We start from the raw sequence: 25,929 nt of genomic DNA, 5'->3' as shown, positions 1-25,929 counted from the left end.
AGGGGGATTTGATGCAATATATATGTTAATATAAATCATAAAAAGAAAAAGTGACCTCGCCCCTAAGCAGCGATTTCTGCCAAATCAAACAAAAAAAAAAGTTTAATCATGTTGGCAGAGGGTCACGTGAAGAACATTTGTGTGAAGGTATTTTAAAATCGAGGCAGCAGTTTCTCTCAAGGAGATTTTCAAAGTTCTACTATATATATATATATATATTAGGAAACGTGACCTCTGGCAGCCGTGTTTTCAACGAATCAGATTTTTTTTTAATATTTTGAAAAATTTTGAAAGAGAGAGAGAGAGAGAGAGAGAGAGAGAGAGAGAGTCACACAAAGACCATTTGTGTCAAATTATTTCAACAACGGCATTCCAAGCAGTTTCATGCAAGAAGCCTTTTAGAAGTTTCCACTTAATAAATGTAAGGAAAAGAGACCACGACCACGCTTTTAGGCGAATAAAGATAATTCGTACAATCATGGTAGAGGGCTACTTAGGACCATTTATGCCATTTGTTTTCAAAACCGAACCAGCAGTGTAGCAGTATACATCAAAGAAGAACGATCTGGAAAAAAAATGAAAGACAACAACCACAAAAAAATCCAGTCCATGTTTTATCAACCTCCAGCTTATGGTTTCATAGAAAATGTTGTTTGAAGAAAAGTATGGACGGACGGATGACAGACGGTTGGAAGGATACCAGACAGGGATCGATCACAAAAGCCCAACCCGAGCACTTCGTGCTCAGTTGAGCTAAAACTGGAGTGTGTTAGATTAGAAACTTATAATTTTAACATCATTACGCTCTTAAATTAAATTAAAACTAAATATGAATGAAACAGAAAATGCAAAACAATAACATTGAAATAAAACCAACACACGATAGGTGTAGATAAATTCCAAAATATCAGCAGATTCTATTTCAGATAAAAATGGTATATATTTCAATGGTGCTCTTTCAATCTTTCTTCGAACACATCAAACTCAAGTGTTAATCAAAGGCCTGAAGGGCCTGAGTCGGCTAATGATTGATGTACTGACAGTATAGTCTACCAGTTTCAGTTTGTTTTTAGTTTTTTTCTTAAAATTTCATAACACAGCTCGATATTTACCCAAAATATTATATCCCGATACGATTACACTTTTCTCCAGTTTAAAACAATATATTTTACAAATTGTGATGATACGAAGACATTTAGCAGCAATTGGCAGTATCTGACATTGAAGTTTACGGTTAAATTACCTCTTATTTAAATCTTTTCATAAAAAAGTTGTTTCGTTTCGTGAAAGCAGCCAAACATAGACGATCTACTTTCGATTTCAAAAACTACAAGAAAATATAATTTAATGTTTCGCCGATTTGTTTATTTCTCGAAAAATAAGAATTAAAATCATTTTTAATATCAGTAGTAACTAAACAAACCAGTAAGAGCTTCTTCTTCCGATAATTTATCCGTTTACTGACTGCAAAATTCAACCCACGCAAAGTTTATAGAAATCATACGATGCGTGTTTACGTTCAATGTGGGAGAATTAAGGCTGATCGGCTATGTTACCTAACGCATCCGGACGATTCAGATTTTGTTTTTAAAAAAGCATTGTGTGCGTTTCTGTAATTTTATATACGTTTTTATACGCTTAGAAATTATTAGACATGCGTATTTGCATTATTTCTATACGTAATTTACGCTAATATGCATCTTATCTGGAGCCCTGTGGAACTATTTTTTGTCTTTCGCTGGATGTTACCCAAGCTTTGTAAGCCTGCGCAATTCTTAAAATGCACATTTATGCTTAATGAGTTACATTCGAGTATTGCACGTCATAAATATGACAGATTACATCGTATATTGGTCATAGCAAAGGGAATTGACACAACTTAACTTCATTCATGCAGTGAACTGTTTGAAGTTTGAGAAATCTAATGGAACTACATCCCTTCACGTGTTATTCGGTCCATTTAGAGAATCGCTGAACAGCAAGGACTCGTCAAAAGGCTTTCAGCCTTTAGCCGACTCAAAAATAGTAGTTATAAGTATAATTATGACAAGTAAAATTTTGATGTAGAGCATCAAATAGCCGGAGAACTGAATTTACAATAGGGGGGAAAATTACGAAAGTTTAATGATATATCGACAAAATTTATCACGTGATCAGAGAGTTTCCCAGCTAGTGTGTTTATTAGCCCGGCTTATAAATCCTAAAATATGGCCGAACCTTGCACATTCTAGTAGAGACTTAAGATAATACTTTTCTTAAAGAACAATACCAGAAGATAAATTCTGGACATTGAACACTCGAATCAGTCAACCATGAAAGCCTGGCCAAACTGTTATATGACGTTATCTTTAGGTTTTTTGAGTTCGTAAAAATAATTTGATTATGTTCAGCAACGTTTAAAATGTTATCGCTCATTTCGAAATTTCTAATAATCTGGCCCCGTGTTCACAAAACATTTTTTGATCTCAGCTGTTTGAGTTTGAAATTTTAATATCAGTTTTACCAAAACTTCAAGGTTAAATTCCAAATGAGACTGACCATCAATACCGAATAATCACTTTAAAATAGTTATCAACTTAAAATTTAGTCTTAAACATGCTTTTAAGATATAAATGAGAAATTAAGTTTCATTATCAAACTCAGCTGAGACTGAAAATGTTTTGTGAACACGGGGCCTGATAACAAAACAATTGGGATATGTAGAGCTTCTCAAAGTTACATTATTTTAAGAAATATCAAAGAAAGGTTACTTTTGGAATAATTTGTATGAACAGGGATAAATTATCTAAAACGACGTATCACATTTCTTAAACTTTACATCCTGTTTTTAAACAAAGACGAAATTTTTATAAAATAGTGTTATAAAAAAGAAGAAACATGTGTTCATAATAAGATTATATCGCTTTAGAATTCTTCCGACTATAAATGCCTTTTCGGGTCATTTTAAACTTGTCGCGATGTCTTATATTTTGCTCATTCTAAATGTTGTATGTTTCTTTCTTGTGGATACGAACTAAACCTCGTATTTATGTAATAATCAATTCATATGTAGATCTTAATTTGAATTAAATTTACCTGATATAACATAATGAAGAACAAAGTAGAGGGTTTAATTTCATGAATATTTTGCAACAGAGCTAGGCTAAGGGATGGCATATAAAATACTAAGAAAAGCAGACCCTTTCTAAATGTTAAAAAACAAGGAACGTATATAAAACTGAAAGAAGAAATATTCCCATAAAGACTATTTGTAGGAAAGATCAGAGAGATTTTATTAGTACCGCGATGTTGCATACAGCTGTAAACTGTATGACAACATGCACTTTCAAAATCTTCTAGCATCATACTTAGACTTTTTCAAATAGCTTTCAAATTACTACAAGCACATATTTTTACTCATTTAGTAAAGTATATTGTTAGTAAAATGTCAAAATTACGGCTAATTGAAACATGCAATATCAAATTCACATCAATGCCTCAACCCATTTAGAAGCGGCTCAATCAAAAACTTGATATATTTATTTAAGTATCTAGCTCATATTTTATTGTTTATTGTAGTCGTTTAAAACATTTGTTTAGAACTCCATATTTAAAAGTGGCATTTGAGATAATGTTTTGACACGAACTAATGCAAGTTGATCCCTATAAGTAAAATGTCCGGAAAGGTGTGTTGTGTGCGTGTGTGTCATCCAAATATGCTTTTTAACTGATGAATAAAACTGAACATTTGCGCATGTTTGAAACTATGTCCTTACTAAATTTCATTTCTGGGGTGTTTTGACCTGTCAGAGATACATTATTTTATTATATAAATTAATGAGAAAAACTGTATAATTGCTTAATGGTATTCTTATAGTGTGGCGACTTTGATCTAAAATATTAATATCAAACTGCATTTCACCAGTTCGATGATATACTGTGCTAGTCTGTCGTATGACTGTAGACAAAATATTTATTAATGTACTTTTACATATGTTTCTAAGTCAACAAAGTACATTACAATATGGACAGGCTACCTCATTAGCATATGTTAAAATTGCTTCTGCATTATAAACGATAAACCTACGTTCCATTACTACGACTTTAAGCAAAGGTGGAACAATTGCGGTGTGGTAAATGTGTATGTTACCGGATGTGACCAATGGGAAAACTGCATTGTGACATGACAAGAGTACGTTTGCTGAAGGGTTCCCGAGAAATATAACTCCCAAAATATGTAAAATTGAATTGCATATTCCAAGTGGTAGTTATAAGATACACATCACCATCGTGGTTTACACATTTATATTTTGGTATGAAATACATGGTTTTTTTAAAGCGCGTGTGAAGATTGCCGCCTTCTGTAAGCCAAACACGTCCATATGTTTCATACCAAGATATAAACACTAAACCACAGTCTATTTCTTAATGAAAGGGAATGTAAGATGAACATAGGAATATGTAGCTAATATGATTTATTGAAAAAAAAAAACAAGAGCACCGCCTTGCGGGTGCTGACGCTCATCTGATTTTTTGTATAATAGAAAAATTGTCCTACCCATGATTTTCTAAGTCCTAAAAGGACCTTAATTCTTGCAAAAAGCAGGATGGAGTTATGTCATTTGATGTACAGAGTCAGATTATGACAGCGGTGCTCTTGTTATACAGCTTAGTACTGCATTTGATGAAATTACATGAAATAAATAGTTGTATCGAAGTTAATTGGCTTTCCAAAACGGGGCTAAAAATATCAGAACGTTAGGATGTACGACTGCTTTTCAGACGTCGCGTCGTCATTCTTTTGTGATTACACTAGACATTAGTCATAAGACACTTTCATGATGATGCATGCTAGTATAAATATATGCTGTAAGTTGAAAAGTTTATCTATAGAAACAGTTAAAGTAATGCAAAACTGAATCAGTGTAAATAATGTTAAAGAAAGACAAGTAAAAAATGTGCTGCTATGATATAAATAGCAAATTAGCAGTTTCCATTTTGGTATGTACTACATTGATGCGTTCGAAATACACATCCCTTAACATTTAAAACACGAATATATTTAGCTGATATTTATTTTACACTATGGCCATAGACCTTTAGGATGATAGGTCAATAATAATTCTGTAAGACTTTTTCATGCTTTGTGTGATTAAATTATGTTCTGATATCAACTTTCTTTCAATCTAAAAATATTCATATGTCAGATATAAATACACTTTGATTAACGTAAGAAATAAATCGCGACTTAGTACTATTCATTTAGGTATATCTTTAATTACGTTAGTTTGCAAAAATATACAGAATGTTACACAAATCATGCCGTTACAAAGAGTAAAACAGCTTTGTTAGATTTATAGAAACATTTCACTTATTAATAAAATACCACTCCCATGTCTTTATATAAATCAGGCTGTTAAAAATATCGCATTTTAATTAGATAATTTAAAACATTTTGGTTCAATTCCTGCGCATCTGAGTTCTGAACTGTGATAAAGCAGGTGAAAACCCCACTCGATGGCCTTCTTTATTTCTATTCTAACCTGGTCATTGAAATGTTATGATAAAAAGTTTGCTGGGCTTCATTTATCCAAGTAGTAATAAAGAAAATTCATGCCACAATTTGACATTATAATGGACTTCATAATGCTGTATTACCGGTCCGCGCGATAACCGTTGTTTATCACAGATTCTAACACAACCGAATTCATTTTCCTAGCTGATTACTGTGTTTATTTATATATCAATACATTTTCCTGACGTCACAATTATTTAGTGGTGGGCCGATGGTCTAGTGGTAACACGCTTGACAGTCAATCTAGAGGTCCGGGGTTGGAATCCCAGTCCAGGCACTGGGAATTTCTGAGATGCTCTTGAGTGCCTCCCACCTATCTAGAGGTCTAAACTGGTTCTTCCCAGGAAAGACGGTTTTGCGTGTATCGTTGCTATACACCGGGCATGTTAAAGAACCAGACTGTCTATTCGAAAAGAGCTAGGCTAAGTTAGCCGCCCACGTCTGTATCTGAAACATTCTCTCCGTCTGTTCTGGGGGCTTTATCTCACTCTGTCCCTCTGGTCAGATCGTTCTGTGTCTGTACTAGTAGAGGATAATTTCGCGCCCTGTGTGGCTGCAGTTGCTGTAAAGCGCATTTGAACGTGTTTATCATAATAATTATGATAATAATAATAATTAAGTCAGTCTCGCAGGAAAAGAAATCAAGACAAAATAGAAAATAGGCAAATACTAGCATTTGATGGATGTCGTCAAGGATGTACTTTAAAGTCCTTCGTAACGTGTTAGAATCGAAATAATATATCAACTTTAAGGATTTCTTCTTCATTGTTTGTCATCTGATATGTATTATTATATCATTCGAGCTTATGTTACGCCCACGTGGTATTAATTCTTATTTCTTAAATATACAGAGATGACTACTTTCCTCTTTGTTTAACTTGCAACAAAATCCAGCTATGTCAGAATGTGCAATTTACATTATGGTAAATTGGCATGAATGATTCCACTCAATTATTCTTTTTTTGAGACCACGAACCTTTTAATTTAAATACATAATGGCTGGATACTTGTAACTAACCAATATTATAACACATTAATCACAGTAATGCGACAAATATGCACAATCTATTTCCATTTACCGATTCCTCTCTTTTAATTGCTTTAACTGATTTGTTTTCAGGAAAATGATATATTCGATCTCGGATGATGTCACAAAAGTGTAATAAGTGTTGTTTTAAGAGTTTTGTACTGAAAAATGAGTATTATATTACAAACATTTGACGGTACTTACAAATACTAGTTTGATTCAGTTAAATCAACAAATTTAACTTTTATTTATCTAAAGACATATTCCTAGTATCGTGATTTCTTTGTACATTATGTATCATACTTTATACCTATAGTCTGTGAACATTTTGTGCGGTCCCAAAATAAACCAAATTATCAAATTCTACGATTATCATATTTATGAAGACCTTATTAGCACCGACATTTAACGGCTACATTTCACCACTTTTCTACATAGAGTTAATATAACCTTAAGTATAATTATTCAATGATTCATTTAGCGCGTGATCCGATAGGTTTTTGATCTTTTTACATTAATGAGTGAAAGATTTAGACACTTTATTAAGGGGAATCCGTCATAGCGGTATAATGTATATCCGCCATTTTGGAGAAAGATTGTGAGACATAGCAACAATATCCGAGGGGGTGGGGGGGGGGGAAGGTGGCGTTCCTTATCAGAAAAATCAGAACTATCCATTAAATGCGGTAACTATATAAATATACATTAATAAAAGAGTTGGACACAATTCGGTTTACATCTGGCACTTGCTATATAATTATGTTCGTATGTTTTGGGTTCAGCGCCGCCATGCAACAGCATGTCAGTGGAGTAACTACGAACAGATCGACAGAAAGGATAAACCACATGGGCTTCATTACAATGTAAATAACATAAGGAGTGGTAGGATGACGAGTAAAATATCAGTTTGATGCCGAAATATGTTTAAGACTTTTAAAAAAAATTAACGGTTGTAACGATGGAAAGCGATTCAGTTCAGCAGTTTGTATAAGTTGTTTAGAAGGAGTAAAAAGACGGTCAACTACTAAAATTATAGTAGAATTATACATTCGGAAATGAAAACAAAATAGTTTTTGTGTTATACATTTTGTGTTGAGATATGATAAATAAATACTCCCTAATTATATTTCTTACTACTCGTTAAGAATTAAGATCTTTCCCGTTTGACGATTTGCCCTCGTTCCACTTTGAACAAACAAAAAAACCCGATATGTTTGATATTGCCGCAATTTATACGTCACAGTCACCAGCAGTCGTTTCTTCTTGCGATGACAAGCGTAAAGGCCAATCAAAAATTAGATATGTTATTTAATTACTGTTGGTTTCTATTTTAAGATAACCGTTCAACATTTCTATTTATTATTCGTAAGTATTGACCTGGCACTCATGAATATTCCGTACGTTTCCGTAAATTAATTTCCGCTCTCCGAACCTAAATAATGATACAAATTATATACAATTATTTTTCGTGTGTTGAAGTCTTACAAAACATTTTGCCACTAACTTTAGGGTTGTGTGTTTAATTCCTCTGTCTGACCAATTTTGTGTTGTTTTTTATTTTGTCTGTAAAATTTACTGACGGAAAAATTGTCGCACATATCATGATCTATCAATGAAATACTCTTCTGTCCATCAACATTCTTATATGTACACACTTATTTCTGCAAATTGTCGTTTAAATTCTTCAGGACCGTACACGTATTCATTCATTCAACGGAACATTCAAAGAGCTGCAAGTAATTGTGATTGAAATTTAGATTCAAACATTACAAATTATTGTTCTTTTGTCTTGGTCTGAAAAATCGAATCAAGAGGAAATCATAGTTTTCTTTTTCAGGATATGCGTAGAACACAAATAAAATCACAAGAGCACTTTAATATTCAGTGTCAACAAATAAAGTTTAAAGTTCTTCAGAAAAGTTAATAAATAAAAAAGTATAACTTTACCTCCACGAAATTCATGTAATAAATTGAAAGTACTCAAAATACTATTACTACAAAAACAAAGTTGATTTTTGCAACCTTTGGCATGATGAAAAGATAATATGGCTCCGAAATAAAGAATCTGAAACATAGTCCAAAAATTTGAATAGTTTCGGAGCTCCAGAGTTTTACTTTCCCTTTGAGTGTTTCCTAGTAACGCTCCCATGATAACACTTTAAGGCACAGCATTACTACTAAGGGCGTTTAACATTTGGCGAATATGGCTTCAAATCCACACTGGTCAGGGGCGAAGAGATTTGAAGATAACAACCTTAACTGCTCGGCCTCGAAGGACATTTGTGTGACCTCTATTTACTAGTATTATAATAATACATTAAAATGCACGAAAACATGAACTAGTCTTTGTACAACGTAGCTATTTCATGAGTGTCGTTGTTAAAGTACAAGTATTTGTATATGCTGAATATTTTTATAGTAATAGTGTTATCGAAAAAAGTCTTAAAAAAAAGAAAAAAAAAAAAAAAAAAAAAAAAAAAAAAAACAACAACATGAAGCAACTCTTACAAACGGCAATGACCGTTTCAATTAGAAGTAAACATCTTAAATGCAAAACATGAACTTACATCTTGATGATGTTCCTGTTCGATGGCAATGCCTGCGCCTGATGCATTAGGATCTTTCGGCTTGTTTTTCTCTGCATCTTCTTTTGCTCGTAATATTTCAGCTATTGATTGTGATGTTTTATCTTCTATGATTTCCTGACTGCGTAAAGTCTGCTCTTTCAAATGACTTTCACAAAACTGAAAGAAGAAATATTCCCATAAAGAATATTTGTAGGAAAGATCAGAGAGATTTTATTAGTACCGCGATGTTGCATACAGCTGTAAACTGTATGACAACATGCACTTTCAAAATCTTCTAGCATCATACTTAGACTTTTTCAAATACCTTTCAAATTACTACAAGCACATATTTTTACTCATTTAGTAAAGTATATTATTAGTAAAATGTCAAAATTACGGCTAATTGAAACATGCAATATCAAATACTTTATTCACATCAGTGCCTCAACCCATTTAGAAGCGGCTCAGTCAAAAACTTGATATATTTATTTAAGTATCTAGCTCATATTTTGTTGTTTATTGTAGTCGTTTAAAACATTTGTTTAGAACTCCATATTTAAAAGTGGCATTTGAGATAAGGTTTTGACACGAACTAATGCAAGTTGATCCCTATAAGTAAAATGTCCGGAAAGGTGTGTTGTGTGTGTGTGTCATCCAAATATGCTTTTTAACTGATGAATAAAACTGAACATTTGCGCATGTTTGAAACTATGTCCTTACTAAATTTCATTTCTGGGGTGTTTTGACCTGTCAGAGAAACATTATTTTATTATATAAATTAATGAGAAAAACTGTATAATTGCTTAATGGTATTCTTATAGTGTGGCGACTTTGATCTAACATATTTATATCAAACTGCATTTCACCAGTTCGATGATATACTGTGCTAGTCTGTCGTATGACTGTAGACAAAATATTTATTAATGTACTTTTACATATGTTTCTAAGTCAACAAAGTACATTACAATATGGACAGGCTACCTCATTAGCATATGTCAAAATTGCTTCTGCATTATAAACGATAAACCTACGTTCCATTACTACGACTTTAAGCAAAGGTGGAACAATTGCGGTATGGTAAATGTGTATGTTACCGAATGTGACCAATTGGAAAACTGCATTGTGACATGACAAGAGTACGTTTGCTGAAGGGTTCCCGAGAAATATAACTCCCAAAATATGTAAAATTGAATTGCATATTCCAAGTGGTAGTTATAAGATACACATCACCATCGTGGTTTACACATTTATATTTTGGTATGAAATACATGGGTTTTTTTTTTAAAGCGCGTGTGAAGATTGCCGCCTTCTGTAAGCCAAACACGTCCATATGTTTCATACCAAGATATAAACACTAAACCACAGTCTATTTCTTAATGAAAGGGAATGTAAGATGAATATAAGCATTTTTAGCTCGTCTGATTTATTGAAAAAAAAACAAGAGCACCGCCTTGCGGGTGCTGACGCTCATCTGATTTTTTTGTATAATAGAAATATTGTCCTACCCATGATTTTCTAAGTCCAAAAAGGGCCATAATTCTTGCAAAAAGCAGGATGGAGTTATGTATCTTGATGTTAAGAGTCAGCTTATGACAGCGGTGCTCTTATTACACAACTTAGTACTGCATTTGATGAAATTAAATGAAATAAATAGTTGTACCGAAGTTAATTGGCTTTCCAAAACGGGGCTAAAAATATCAGAACGTTAGAATGTACGACTGTTTTTCAGACGTCGCGTCGTCATTCCTTTGTGATTACACTAGACATTAGTCATAAGACACTTTCATGATGATGCATGCTAGTATAAATATATGCTGTAAGTTGAAAAGTTTATCTATAGAAACAGTTAAAATAATGCAAAGCTGAATCAGTGTAAACACTGTTAAAGAAAGACAAGTAAACAATGTGCTTATATAATATAAATAGCAAATTAGCAGTTTCCATTTTGGTATGTACTACATTGATGCGTTCGAAATACACATCCCTTAACATTTAAAACACGAATATATTTAGCTGATATTTATTTTACACTATGGCCATAGACCTTTTGGATGATAGGTCAATAATAATTCTGTAAGACTTTTTCATGCTTTGTGTGATTAAATTATGTTCTGATATCAACTTTCTTTCAATCTAAAAATATTCATATGTCAGATATAAATACACTTTGATTAACGTAAGAAATAAATCGCGAATTAGTACTATTCATTTAGGTATATCTTTAATTACGTTAGGTTGCAAAAATGTTATACAGAATGTTATACAAATCATGCCGTTACAAAGAGTAAAACAGCTTTGTTAGATTTATAGAAACATTTCACTTATTAATAAAATACCACACCCATGTCTTTATATAAATCAGGCTGTTAAAAATATCGCATTTTAATTAGATATATTAAAACATTTTGGTTCAATTCCTGCGCATCTGAGTTCTGAACTGTGATAAAGCAGGTGAAAACCCCACTCGATGGCCTTCTTTATTTCTATTCTAACCTGGTCATTGAAATGTTATGATAAAAAGTTTGCTGGGCTTCATTTATCCAAGTAGTAATAAAGAAAAGTCATGCCACAATTTGACGTTATAATGGATTTCATAATGCTGTCTTACCGGTCCGCGCGATAACCGTTGTTTATCACAGATTCTAACACAACCGAATTCATTTTCCTAGCTGATTACTGTGTTTATTTATATATCAATACATTTTCCTGACGTCACAATTATTTAGTGGTGGGCCGATGGTCTAGTGGTAACACGCTTGACAGTCAATCTAGAGGCCCGGGGTTCGAATCCCGGTCCAGGCACTGGGAATTTCTGAGATGCTCTTGAGTGCCCCCCCCCCCCACCTATCTAGAGGTCTAAACAGGTTCTTCCCAGGAAAGACGGTTTTGCGTGTATCGTTGCTATACACCGGGCACGTTAAAGAACCAGACTGTCTATTCGAAAAGAGCTAGGCTAAATTAGCCGGCCACGTCTGTATCTGAAAAATACTCTCTGTCTGTTCTGGGGGCTTTATCTCACTCTGTCCCTCTGGTCAGATCGTTCTGTGTCTGTACTAGTAGAGGATAATTTCGCGCCCTGTGTGGCTGCAGTTGCTGTAAAGCGCATTTGAACGTGTTTATCATAATAATTATGATAATAATAATAATAATTAAGTCAGTCTCGCAGGAAAAGAAATCAAGACAAAATAGAAAATAGGCAAATACTAGCATTTGATGGATGTCGTCAAGGATGTACTTTAAAGTCCTTCGTAACGTGTTAGAATCGAAATAATATATCATCTTTAAGGATTTCTTCTTCATTGTTTGTCATCTGATACGTATTAATTATATCACTCAAGCTTATGTTAATTCTTATTTCTTAAATATACAGAGATGACTACTTTCCTCTTTGTTTAACTTGCAACAAAATCCAGCTATGTCAGAATGTGCAATTTACATTATGGTAAATTGGCATGAATGATTCCACTCAATTCTTCTTTTCTTGAGACCACGAACCTTTTAATTTAAATACATAATGGCTGGATACTTGTAACTAACCAATATTATAACACATTAATCACAGTAATGCGACGAATATGCACAATCTATTTCCATTTACCGATTCCTCTCTTTTAATTGCGTTAACTGATTTGATTTCAGGAAAATGATATGTTCGATCTCGGATAATGTCACAAAAGTGTAATAAGTGTTGTTTTAAGAGTTTTGTACTGAAAAATGAGTATTATATTACAAACATTTGACGGTACTTACAAATACAGAAATGAATTCAATGTTTAATCATATTAATATATCGTTGGCGTAAAAGCAAACATAATCATGCACAAACATACAGAATTTACAATGCGCAGGTTTGATTCAGTTAAATCAACAAATTTAACTTTAATTTATCTAAAGACATATTCCTTGTACCTTGATTTCTTTGTACTATATGTATCATACTTTATACCTATAGTCTCTGAACATTTTGTGCGGTCCCAAAATAAACAAATTATCAAATTCTACGATTATCATATTTATGAAGACCTTATTAGCACCGACATTTAACGGCTACATTTCACCACTTTTCTTCATAGAGTTAATATAACCTTAAGTATATTTATTCAATGATTCATTTAGCGCGTGATACGACAGGTTTTTGATCTTTTTACATTAATGAGTGAAAGATTTAGACACTTTATTAAGGGGAATACGTCATAGCGATATAATGTATATCCGCCATTTTGGAGAAAGCTTGTGAGACATAGCAACAATATCCGAGGGGGCGTTCCTTATCAGAAATATCAGATATATCCATTAAATGCGGTAGCTATATAAATATGCATTAAAGAGATGGACACAATTCGGTTTACATCTGGCGCTTACTATATAATTATGTTCGTATGTTTTGGATTCAGCGCCGCCATGCAACAGCATGTCAGTGGAGTAACTACGAACAGATGGACAGAAAGGATAAACCACATGGGCTTCATTACAATGTAAATAACATAAGGACTTGTAGGATGACGAGTAAAATATCAGTTTGATGTCGAAATATGTTTAAGACTTTTAAAACAATTTAACTGTTGTAACGATGGAAAAACGATTCTATCAGTCCAGCAGTTTGTATAAGTTGTTTAGAAGGAGTAAAAAGACGGTCAACTACTTAAAATTATACATTCGTAAATGAAAACAAAATAGTTTTTGTGTTATACATTTTGTGTTGACATATGATAAATAAATATTCCCTAATTATATATCTTACTACCAGTATTAAAGCAGACAAAGACGAGAAATCTTTTTTACGAAATTCAATTTTGATCTTTAAATGAACTGTTTCATGCTGGCTTTACTAGAAGAATACGTTTTCTTCATGTATCAGTTGGCCGAGCCGGACCAGTTTCGGATCGAGTATTCATAAGTTTATATGCATCATTTATAGACGAGTCTGTAGACAGCGAGCCATATTGCATTAAATAAAACATCTACAGCGATGTAGAGGAAGAAATAGCTATAAATATGACCAAAACATTAAGACTGCTCAGGTTCTCAATAAACATTATGTTTTGCATTTCATAAGCATGGAACTGTATTCGGTATTCTCAATTGTTCCATTACTTTATTTTATATTAATGCTAACCCTTTATGTAGGTAACATTCAGTAATCACAGTTCCTTTCATTCGGTCTGTCTGTTCATCTTGTCTTTACTTAATTATCACAGTTTTGTATTTATCATTCGGGAAAGTCAGCAATTTGGCTTGCAGAAGGTCGAGGTGCCATGCTTTTTACATTATCAAAATGTACTGATTTCTTGTTGAATCTTATTTTCCATAATTGTTTCCCAATATACATGTATTTTGCAACGATTTCCTTTTTGATTAAAATATTAGGATGTATTGCTTATACAATTATTTTTATTGCCTTCCTTTATGACTTTTTCTAATATCAGTCAGTACTCAAAAGTTTATGTCAATCATGATCTTGCCCCAGAACAGCGAAAGAATAGACGAAACTTTGCCACTATTCTTAATGTGCTTCAATCGGATCAGCTTACAATGAGGGGATCCCGAATAGTCAATCGCAATAGCGATGAGCGGCGTGACTCTAGCCGTGTAAATCGTGACTTGGGTCATGTCAATCGGAACCCGAACCGTTACCGCTCGGACAACAGGGCTCGTCATGTAAACGGGAGAAGTGATCACGACGACCGTCGTGATAGCTGGGATGTTTCTCGTCATCCGGTTTATCATGGTCACAGGGATCGTGATGGTCCAAGGCACGGCTCTTATCGGGGACGCTCTGTTGGCTATAACCGTGGCCGCAGATAGATAAGAGCCGGGTTTTGGAATGTGAGAGGATGGAAAACAGACTCTAATTCAGATAATTATGTTTTAAGTTCGTCATGTGTTTTTAACTCTAATATAGATATTTTAGGTATAGCCGAAAGTCATCTAACTGGAAGCGAAGTGTTACATCTTAATGGTTTCACTTGGTTCGGGCATAACAGAACACAGATCCACAGAAACTCCAGAACTGGTTCCGGTGGAGTTGGTTTCTTTGTATCGATTTTAATATAACAGTCCGTGACAATTCGTGTGAAGGTATCCTATTGTTAAAGTTACGACACAAATACAGTAATTTTTCAATTTTGCTCTGCGTGTGTTACTTGCCACCGGAACACTCATCTAGATGGCTTGACGTTGATAAATTCTATGATACTCTATTATCTTTGATTTTATCAGTATAAGGATAATGGTATTATGTATGTATGTGGCGATTTTAACAGTAGATGTGGCGACAATGACGACTTCATACAGGGTGTAGATGATATTATTCACCGAGAAATTATTGATTTTAATTTAAATAGATATGGTGAAATATTTTTAGACTTTCTAAAAAATGTTAACATGTGCATGCTTAATGGTCGAAATAATGTGTATAATGACTTTATTATTATTATTATTATTATTATTATATACCACATTTATATAGCACTCTTTTCATATAAAAATACGTTCAAAAGTGCTTTACATAAAAACATTTATATAATGTTCAATAAAAAAATGGGAATTGAACTATTATAGAAGAAATTAAAATTACATTACGGTAATAAGATACCAAGCATTTTAAATTGGAAGGTAGGCCGATCAAAACATGAAACAAAAGTACAATATCATAAAACATTAACTGACCTATCAAAGACACAGGTCAGAGCAGAATAGAACAGAAGATATCTTACATTTTGAACAGACAGAATTAAACAGTATGATGTCTGCGAAATGCATCACAGCATGCAAACCGACCCGGATGATTGGGTCAATCGCTACCTAAACGGCCCGGAAAACATCCATGATACATCCCACAGAAAAAAAAAAAAAAAAAAAAAAAAAAAAAAAAAAAAAAAAAAAACACCGCCAACATTATTCTGTCACACTGGAGTTCTTAATTAAAGTAATTAATTGGCCGGCAAAGTACCTACATTATAAATCAGGTAATCAGTGAGATGTTAGTTGCCAAAGAATTGTATGAAATAATGCGTCTTTAGCGCTTTTTTTGAAACTTTGCACGGTCTTGCACTCTCTTATGCCAGATGGGAGGGCATTCCATAACCTCGCAGCAGCTGTCTGAAAGCTCCTGTCACCAAATCGTATTGTTCGACATTTGGGCACCACTAGTTTTAATGCATTATTCTGCGATCTCAGATTTCTGGATGGTGTATATATTTCTAGCATGTTCGCTACATAAGCTGGTGATTGATCTTTGAGTGCCTTATATGTATGTGTTATAATTTTGTATTCTACCCTACATTGCACAGGAAGCCAATGGAGTTCACGCAGAACAGGCGTTATATGGTCGTATCTGGATGTTCTGGTTACGATTCTAGCTGCCGTGTTTTGGACATATTGCAGTTTGTTCATTGACCGTTTCGGAATTCCATATAGAAGAGAGTTGCAATAATCCAAACGTGATGTAACAAGAGAGTTGATTAGAGATTTGGTTGCGTTTGCGGTTATATATTGTCTGATGTGACTAATTTGCCGCAACTGTGCATAGGAATTCCTACACACACTATTAACATGTTGCTCCATCCTCATGTTCGAATCCAGGAAAGCACCGAGGTTCCTGACACTGCCTGATTGTTTGATTTCAGAGCCGTCCACTTTCACAGATATGTTTGAAACAGATTGTGTCTTGTGTTCAGATGAAAATATGATTAATTCTGTTTTTTCAGCATTGAGTTTCAACATGTTATTATTCATCCAACTTACTATATCCTTTAAACAACTTTCAACGCGATGAATGGTCTCCTCAATAGACATTTTATTTATTGGTTTGAATGATTGATATAACTGCGAATCGTCCGCATAGAAATGATTGTTCAGTCCGTGCTTTCTGCAGATAGCTCCGACTGGTTTTGTGTACATTGTGTAGTTCTTTGGCCCCAGGACAGACCCTTGGGGTACACTGTACTTCATTAGCACTGGTTGTGATAGCTCGCCATCTATGCATACGGTTTGGTAGCGGTCACTAAGGTATGACATCATCCATGCGAGTGGCTTGCCTGTAACACCAAAGTGACGTTCAAGGCGATGAATCAACGTCCCGTGGTCAATAGTGTCAAATGCTGCAGAGAGATCAAGCATCACAAGAATAGTCACATTGTTCTTATCCAACGATTGAAGAATGTCATTTTGAACTTTTAATAGGGCGGTTTCGGTTGAGTGGAATTTTTTATAAGCAGATTGATTAACTTCATGAAGTTCGTTGTTCCTCAGATGATTTTCAATTCGAACATCTACCACTTTTTCTAAGATTTTAGACAGAAACGGCAAGTTTGACACAGGTCTATAGTTTTTTTAGGACATTAGAATCTAGGCTTGGCTTTTTTAGAAGAGGTCTTATTCGTGAATGTTTGAACGCTTTGGGCACATACGCAGCATCTAGAGATGCATTCATAATTGTTGTTATCACTGGTGTTAGTTCGTCAAGACATTCTTTTAATAACCATGTTGGGATAGGATCTAGTTCGCATGATTTGTTCGCTGACTTTTTGATAATTGATTTCACTTCGTCTTCTGAGGCTTGAGTAAACTCTACATAATTGACACCTGTGTATTCAGTTTCTATGTCATCTAAATCAGATACAGATTGTGTTTGCGATGCTATATCGTTTCTGATTGTTTCGATCTTTCCAATAAAGAAGTCACTGAAATCTTGTGCGAGATGCTGTGGAGATGATTGTGATGGTAAAATCACCTGATTTGTATCGCCAAGAAGATTTTTGGTAATCTTTGATAAACTCTTATGATCACTGCCACATGAGTCAATTTTGCCTGTATAGTATTCAACACGAGCTTGTTTTAGCATCTTATTCACTTCAGCACACTGTGTTCGGTAAATTTGGTGATCGATTGTGAGCTTACTTTCACGCCATTTCCGTTCTAATTTTCGTTTCTGATGTTTTGCTTTGTGGAGTTGCTCGGTATACCAAGGACATGAAGGTCTTAACACAATAGTCTTGGTAGTCAAAGGGGCGTGTTTGTCTACTATAGAAATTAACTGATTTGAATATTCCGCCACAAATTCATCGATATCAGTATCAGATGGAGTGCATTGTGTGTTAAAGAAATCAATTCTTCGTATGTCTTCTCGAAATGAGTCAATGTCGATCGAACGTAATTTCCTGTACGACACAGTTTTTCGTACTGGGGGTGGTTTGGAAGCTTTAGCGTCAAATATCACAGCAAAATGATCACGTGACATCTTTCCATTTGAATCAGAGAGTCCAGGATCTATGACCTCGATATTTGAAACCGTGACATCATTATCTCTGGTTATCACTACATCCAACGTATGCCCAGCTACATGTGTTGGTTCATGTACATGTTGACGCATGCCACATGCATCTAGACTGCTTGTAAACTTTTTTGTGTCACTATTTTCCGGTAAATCAAGATGGAAGTTAATGTCCCCTACAATGATGGTGGTCTTGTCAATTGTAGCATATTTAGTTAAGAAATTGGGCCATTCTTGCTCCAGGAAAATATTTGTGTTTAAACCTTTTCTTTGGAAGGGGGTGGCCGGTATATAATGGCAAGCCGTAGGCCTATGGAGTGTCCGCCTGTAACTACATTGCAATCCATATACTCAAATTGGGAAAATTCGTTGTCTTTGCTTGATGTGACAATGTTCACTTGTATGGCTCTCTTGTGAATAATTGCTACGCCCCCGCCGCGCCTACCACTACGAGGGACATGTTTCATTTTGTAACAGTCGGGCACGAGTTCGCCGATGCACGCTTTGTCAACAGAGCTACCGAGCCATATCTCAGTTATGGCACAAATGTCGAATTCATTTGTAAGGATGAAGTCACATATGGAGAGTGTTTTATTTTTCACTGATCGTGTATTGACGGAGCAAATTTTGATGTTTTTCTGCCCCTGAACTAATGTACAGTTTTCAGGTTTTATCCGTATCAAGTTGTTATTATTTACCCCATTGTTAGTGTCCCATGCTCGTCTAATCTGGTTTTTCCCACCTCGAGTCCCTCTATACTGAATTAATCGAAACTCTTTCAATCTTTTGATAATCATGGGATTAGGTCTCTTTTGTGCACTTGGTAATTGTCCAATATTGTGCAACTCTGATCTTTTATAAATAATCCTCGGTGACATTCGCTCACTGAAACACATTATTGCTGCAGGCTATGCTGATATATGAAAGTTTGGCAATTTAATTGCAATAATGATTTTTTTAAAAATCAAAATAACATTCCAACCACGACTAGATGATATCCAATATATCCAATTTTCAGAATTCTGAACAAAGTATAAATGTCAGAAAACTATCAATATTTGAGAGCACTGAAAAATGCAGCCTACACCTGGCGCATAAACAGAAGGTACTTTACATCAGTATCTTCAAAAGGTAATTCTGTTGTGGACTATTGTTTTGTAAGTCATGATAAGTTATCATCATGTGAACGTTTTAATGTTAAGCGAGTGTCTGATTTAATCAATGAAGCTGGTATGATCTCAGATGTTGCATCTAGTTCTTTTCCTGACCACTCATTATTACTTTGGAATGTTGTTGTGGATACTTATATTGAATCGACTAATATGAACACCCGTAATGTGTCTAGTTTTAAAAAGGTTGATGTTAGTAATGTGCCAAATGATTTTATGTTAGATTTTAGTACTTTGCAAGATGTAAATTATACTATATCTAAACTTGAATGTAGCTTTAGAACACAGTCAGATATTGATGATGTTTACAATGATTGGTGTAACTTAGTCCAACAAAGTATGTCTAATAGGTTACCATGTAAGAATGTTAAATATGGGTCTAATAATAAAAAACGAAGGCCAGGAAAGCCTTGGTGGTCTGATAAACTGACAGATATATGGAACGAAGTTTGTTTAGCAGAAAAGGCTTGGTTATCTTGTGATAATGTTAGCAGTAAGAAAGTTTTAAAGTCATCTTATATTGTAAAACGCAGGGATTTTGACCGAATGGTCCAGAGAGCTAAGCTTTTCCATTGGTATTCAATACAAACACAATTGTTACAGGAGTGTAACGTTGATTCGTCCAATTTTTGGAAATCTATCGGAAAGATTGGGGTAAATTGCTCTACAAGTAACGGGATACCAATGGAAGTCGTCACGTCAGATGGATCTATTTCACATGATTTGAATACCGTTTTGAAAAGGTGGAAACATGACTTTAGCTCTCTTTTCCAAACGTCAAAGGCCTCACTAGATCACATTGACAATAGTAATGTTAACGTGGATTTGAATGCAGATGATATTAAGTTTTAATAGTAACATCAGTTCATTGGATGTTAAAAATGCATTGTTATCTGTTAACAAGGGTAAAGCTAATGGTATCGACAATATTCCAATTGAAGTATTAAACTATGATGCATGTGTTTCTTTCCTTCATGTTTTATTCAATATATGTTTTGATAACGGTATATTTCCCTCTTTATGGGGTAAATGCGTTATAAAACCTATCCCCAAATCATCGTCATCGGATAAAAGAGATCCTTTGTCATATAGAGGTATTTCGTTATCTTCATCCATGTATAAAGTACATTGCAATGTTTTAAATAACAGGTTAAGTAAATGGTCTGAGGAAAACCTAAAAGTGAGCGATGAACAAAATGGATTTAGAAAAGGCAGAAGCACAACAGATCAAATTTTATCTTTAACAAATATAATTGATAGCAGAAAGAAGATACATAAAGATACTTTTTGCGCTTTTATTGATTTTAGGCATATGATACTATAAATAGAACCATGTTATGGAAACGTCTAGAGAATATTGGTATTGCTGGTAAAATGTTAAAAGCTATTAAATCACTGTATTCATGTGTTTTGTCGTGTGTACGAGTAAATGCTTTTGAAACTGAATGGTTTTGATGTCAAATGTGGCCTTCGCCAAGGTTGAATACTGTCCCCTTTACTTTTTAATTTGTTTATTGATGAATTGACATTATATCTTAAGTCACTTGACGTTGGTGTGTCTTTAGAAAACGAAAAAGTATGTATTACAATGTATGTTGTACGCCGATGATATCGTTTTGTTATCTGAAACTGCTGAAGATTTACAAGTTTTAATTAATGGTTTAAACGATTGGTATAAAACAAATGATATGGTTGTAAATTGTAATAAAAGTAATATAGTTCACTTTAGACCTAATTCAACGCCATGCACATCGTTTACTTTTATGTGTGGTTTAAATCAACTTTCTATTGTTGATAGATATACTAACCTGGGTGTTGTTTTACAAGAACATCTTGATCTAAATATAACTGTAAAGTATGTTGCTCAGAGTGCCAGTCGAGCCTTGGGTTTGTTGATTGCCAACTGTAAATCTATTGGAGGTCTTCCATATCATGTGTACACCAAACTTTATGACACAGTTGTATGGCCTGTTATTAGTTATAGTGCACCGCTATGGGGATATCGATCTTACTCTTGCATCGATGCTGTTCATCACCGGACTGTTCGTTTCTTCCTTGGTGTTGGAAAATATTCACCGAATGATGAAATTTCTGGTGAAATGGCCTGGAAGCCGCCATTAGTCCGACAATGGAAAAGTGTCTCCCTATACTGGTCTAAGTTAGCATGTATGGAGGGGTCGAGGTTCAACAAAAGGGTGGCACTTTGGTCATACGGCAAATCTGGTCGTTCATGTAAAAATTGGATATACAATGTAACTTCTTATTTTAAAGAAAATGATATGAATATGTATTGCTCTTTAGAAAATAGTATACCTCGTTCATTTGTCTATGTTCTTTGGTTAAATTTCATACGTGTCTGTATTATTAGTTACATTGCTTGTAGGTGAAAGGAAATGGGAATATTTCGAAGACGCAGACGGATATAGGGTATACCCTGTCGAGGATAAAGTTATCAGGAGAGAGCAATGCTTCAGCCTGTTATGGATTTTCGAGATGGCGTATATCCCGTATTCTGTCACCAACCAGCTGTATAACAACTTTGTCTTGCCGACTACCCCTTTACTTCCATATTTCTTGAATTTATGTATTACTAATAAATGAAATCCGTACCTGGCCTACTATTTTTCAGTTCAATATTTGCCGGATAGATCATCATAGACAATCTGAAGGAAAGAGGTCATAAAATAGCTCTAGCTAACTACATGTACTATCAAACTAATAGGTAATGCAATAATCGACACATTTTGTAAATTAATAAAGTTACTTATTACAGTGCAGACTGGTTAGTTCTTTGGTTTATAACATCATTTTTTGCTTGCAGATCAAGTTGATTAACACCAGCTATAAAATGCACAATGACCTGATTTTTCCTGAATCTCTAACATAAAACCTCATTTATAAAAACAGGATATGGACTGGTTCCGATCTGAATCATCACATTTCACAATGTCGGAAATGTTTTGAAACTTCGGCTTTCATCCCCTTTCCTGTCATATCCTTTATCTTGCATCTAAATTAAATGATCCGTTAACAAACTTCTTAGTAAGAAGTTGTATAAATAAATTCCTTTGCTCTCGGATTCTATTGATTTTTCCGTCTTTCTTTTTAAGGAAATCTACCCTCATTTGTACTTGTAATTCACACTTAGTCTAGTACCTACTTAATGCCTTAGTCACAAAACCGTATGAGGTCCATACGGTTTAAAAAAAATCGTACGAGTGCACAAATGTTAGATTCTTCACGATCTCCGTACAGTTGTAGCCAGTACCATCGGGCCCCCTTCAGTCATATTCACCATAATGCCGAAATTTCTCGGCTTCTTGAGCCTCAAACCTACACCTGTCTTCGTCTCGTCTCTGCATACGCTCCTCACATTCCGTATATTGCTTCTCTTTCTTATTTACAAATTCTAGGAGCTCTGTCCCTAACAGACCCATACGTTCGCCCATCTCAACCTTTTTATCGTAGTTCATTTTTAAGCTTTAGGCTGGAACTATATCTGGAAAAAAGATTCAATGTTCTTCAGACAACACGGCGCCTTCTGGTACACCAAAAGAATGTTAAAACTACTAGTCTCTTTACCTCCTTGGATATTGATCCCGGACAAGTCCGCAAATTGTCATGATACGAGTTATAAGACCCAGTGAAGTGCGTTTAGTTTTTTGTACAATGAAATGGGTCTAGTCGCTAAGGTGAATATGGCCTAGACTAGCTGACAAACGAAATAGAATGTCCTTTTTTAAAACGTATAGCTAGTGAGACCAAATATCTCATATATAGAATTTTCCTCTGGCTGCCTTGCCTAAACGATTCGTGTACCAATCATTTGTAAATGATTTCTGTTAGGAGCTAAATAATTTCAGAGATTAGGCAAATCACTAAACGTTTCAAATTTGCAACATTCAATTGAAAATCATAAGCTCAAACTCCTACAGGATGGAGACTCTATACTTGACTGGTCTTTTTGTTGAAGTTCCCGTCAGACAGTGTCTTTGAATCAACAACATACGAGTCCTATCTCATAGATGCTCGGCCTCTGTCCTCTTAATTGAAGTTACAACTATATATGAATGTCCTGACTCCTGGAATGCACAGCGCCTACATGCTATCATATGTAGTATTCAAGTACCATATAGGTATATCCTCGATGCCTTGCCTGTACTTCGCCAATAATGCTGAACCGTTTATAAGCTGGACCTCTCCTATCTCAATAGATTACCAAACTTTGGGACTCTGTCTCAGCTCTCCGATGCTCAACCTATATTTGCAAGCGTCTATAGCATTCAACTGCCCTTAAGGTTAAACTCCGAGGGGTGGATGAACAAGCACCTCATTGCCATCTTCTCTGTAAATAGAAATGCATTTAAATTTAGGCAAATTAATACTTACCATGCTAAATTTCTATAATGAACATCTGTGCAGTCTGATCATGATCTACACTGGTCACAAATGCAGAATCAGTCGTGTCCTGATAAGGGTGAAGCACTAATTTGACTTGTTGAAGTTTATAAGAAATGTGTAGCTTTATATAATCTCTGAACGTCGTATTTAAATACAATGTTTTATTGAATAAAATAAAATCAGCCATGATTTACACAAGTCACCTGTATACGGATAATCAGAATAAGGCACTACAAAGTTTCTCAAACTTCTTACATGATACGTTGCACCTATTATGTTTGTATTTATAATTACAATGAATCATGGTTTACGCTCGGCACAGTCATATTTGTCAGCTAGCTTCATATAGTGTTTCTCTATGCAGTATGGGCAAATCATGCCCCTAGGATCAAAGTTGAGCCTGTCCTTGTGTTAACTTGTTTCATATATATAGGACACATCTTTGAAACTATATAATCTAAACCTTAATCACTTAAGCTTAGATAGCTGGCAAGCTGCTTTGTGTAGCGGCTTCAATACCTGTTGGCCAGTTATATCCAAATATACACTCCGAGGTACTAGAATCAAGTGAATTAATAAAAATGCAGACGGAATACATCTATCACAATGTCCAAGAGAGATATGGTCAAATTTGATTTCAGTTCTTCTTAAGTCACCTATATATGTATATAGTGTTGAACATAATCAGTAGAACGATGTATTTTGGGGTTATTTTATTTAAAACTCAGTCTGCATCTACCAATCTGAAATGCAATATACCATTCTGATATGATTTTTTTCCGGGAAAATCAAGTTATAAAAAACTAACTATTCATATAGTATCGCTTCTTTTTATGAACGAATGTACAGTTCTCTATCTCTGATAATATCATACATACCCAACATTGTGATAAATGTAAGAGATATGCCCGCTTATGTTTAGCATCGTAAATTACCACATTTACGTTATCAAGATATCAACAAAATGATCCAGTTACAGGGATATTTCTATCACCATCATAAATTAAGTATTCTAATACTATATGGACAAAATTTACAATCGGAATTCAGTTTTGGTTTAAAACTTTCATACCAATCTGGCGACACGCCTGTGACAATGTTTGTTGGACTCTGACTTTTTATAATCAAATCTTAAATCAAAACCTACAATCACTAATTGAATAAATTAATAGAACAATATATACCCTAAAATAAATATTTTATTTGACAACTGATGAATTAGAAATTTTATTAAAATATACATTTTGCTATTGTTGGTTAGTTTATGTTGACCTTGAAGGTATACCTAAACGTAATAATAATCCACATTCAATCTCGAATAAACACAAGAAAAAGTATTGCCTTATTTATTTAGTAACATCATGTTATTTTGAGTTTTTGACATCCTTTCTAGACCCTTGCGACCTTATACTTCATTTGCAAGGCATATTACACCGATCTCTCGAGGTAGTTTAATCTAAAAAGATAGTTTCATATCTTAAACCTTCCACCATACTTCACGTTTGTTTGCGTTGTAACTTGACACAATATACCTATTCAATTGTATAGCGCGCTTAACCGTGTCGATAATGATTGGGAATTATGTCATCAAATCTTTAAATAACAAAAAAATAAGTAACAATTCTTCAGGTTTTACAAACGTTGAGATGATCACTAAATACATCTTCAGTTTATCTATTTGTAGCTTAAACATCAACTTCTTGAGCACGTTTTAAAGAAAAGTGGTTCCTTCTTAATCTGATGGCAACCAGATAAACTGCAAGAAAACATTTTTAAGGGTTGTTTGCGTCAAATATTTTGCTGCCTCGAGTTAGCCCGAAGGAGTGTCACATGCACGTGTGTGCTTTTCTGGTATCCAGAACATCCTCCAATACCATAAATGGACGCAAGTTATTTTTGAAAAAAAATGTTTCAGTATAACTCATGGTTATAAGATA

At 34.4% G+C, this 25,929-nt stretch overlaps 1 protein-coding gene across 1 annotated transcript in view; it reads right to left on the bottom strand.

The window, feature by feature from the left end:
• Positions 1 to 23,064, bottom strand: part of LOC123538735 (uncharacterized) — a 38,084-nt gene extending 15,020 nt beyond the window's left edge. Inside the window, exons 1-4 of the mRNA XM_053529802.1 lie at positions 22,887 to 23,064; positions 21,628 to 21,811; positions 19,121 to 19,307; positions 9,149 to 9,325 (exon numbers count right to left, since the gene is read on the bottom strand). Of these exons, the coding sequence (XP_053385777.1) occupies positions 9,149 to 9,325; positions 19,121 to 19,307; positions 21,628 to 21,811; positions 22,887 to 23,064 (726 nt within the window). The remainder of the gene's footprint in view (positions 1 to 9,148; positions 9,326 to 19,120; positions 19,308 to 21,627; positions 21,812 to 22,886) is intronic.
• Positions 23,065 to 25,929: the final 2,865 nt, after the last annotated feature.

The sequence above is a fragment of the Mercenaria mercenaria genome, chromosome 18 (genome assembly GCF_021730395.1).
Source record: "Mercenaria mercenaria strain notata chromosome 18, MADL_Memer_1, whole genome shotgun sequence".
NCBI lineage: Eukaryota > Metazoa > Mollusca > Bivalvia > Venerida > Veneridae > Mercenaria > Mercenaria mercenaria.
This window is presented reverse-complemented; position numbering and strand designations above follow the sequence as displayed.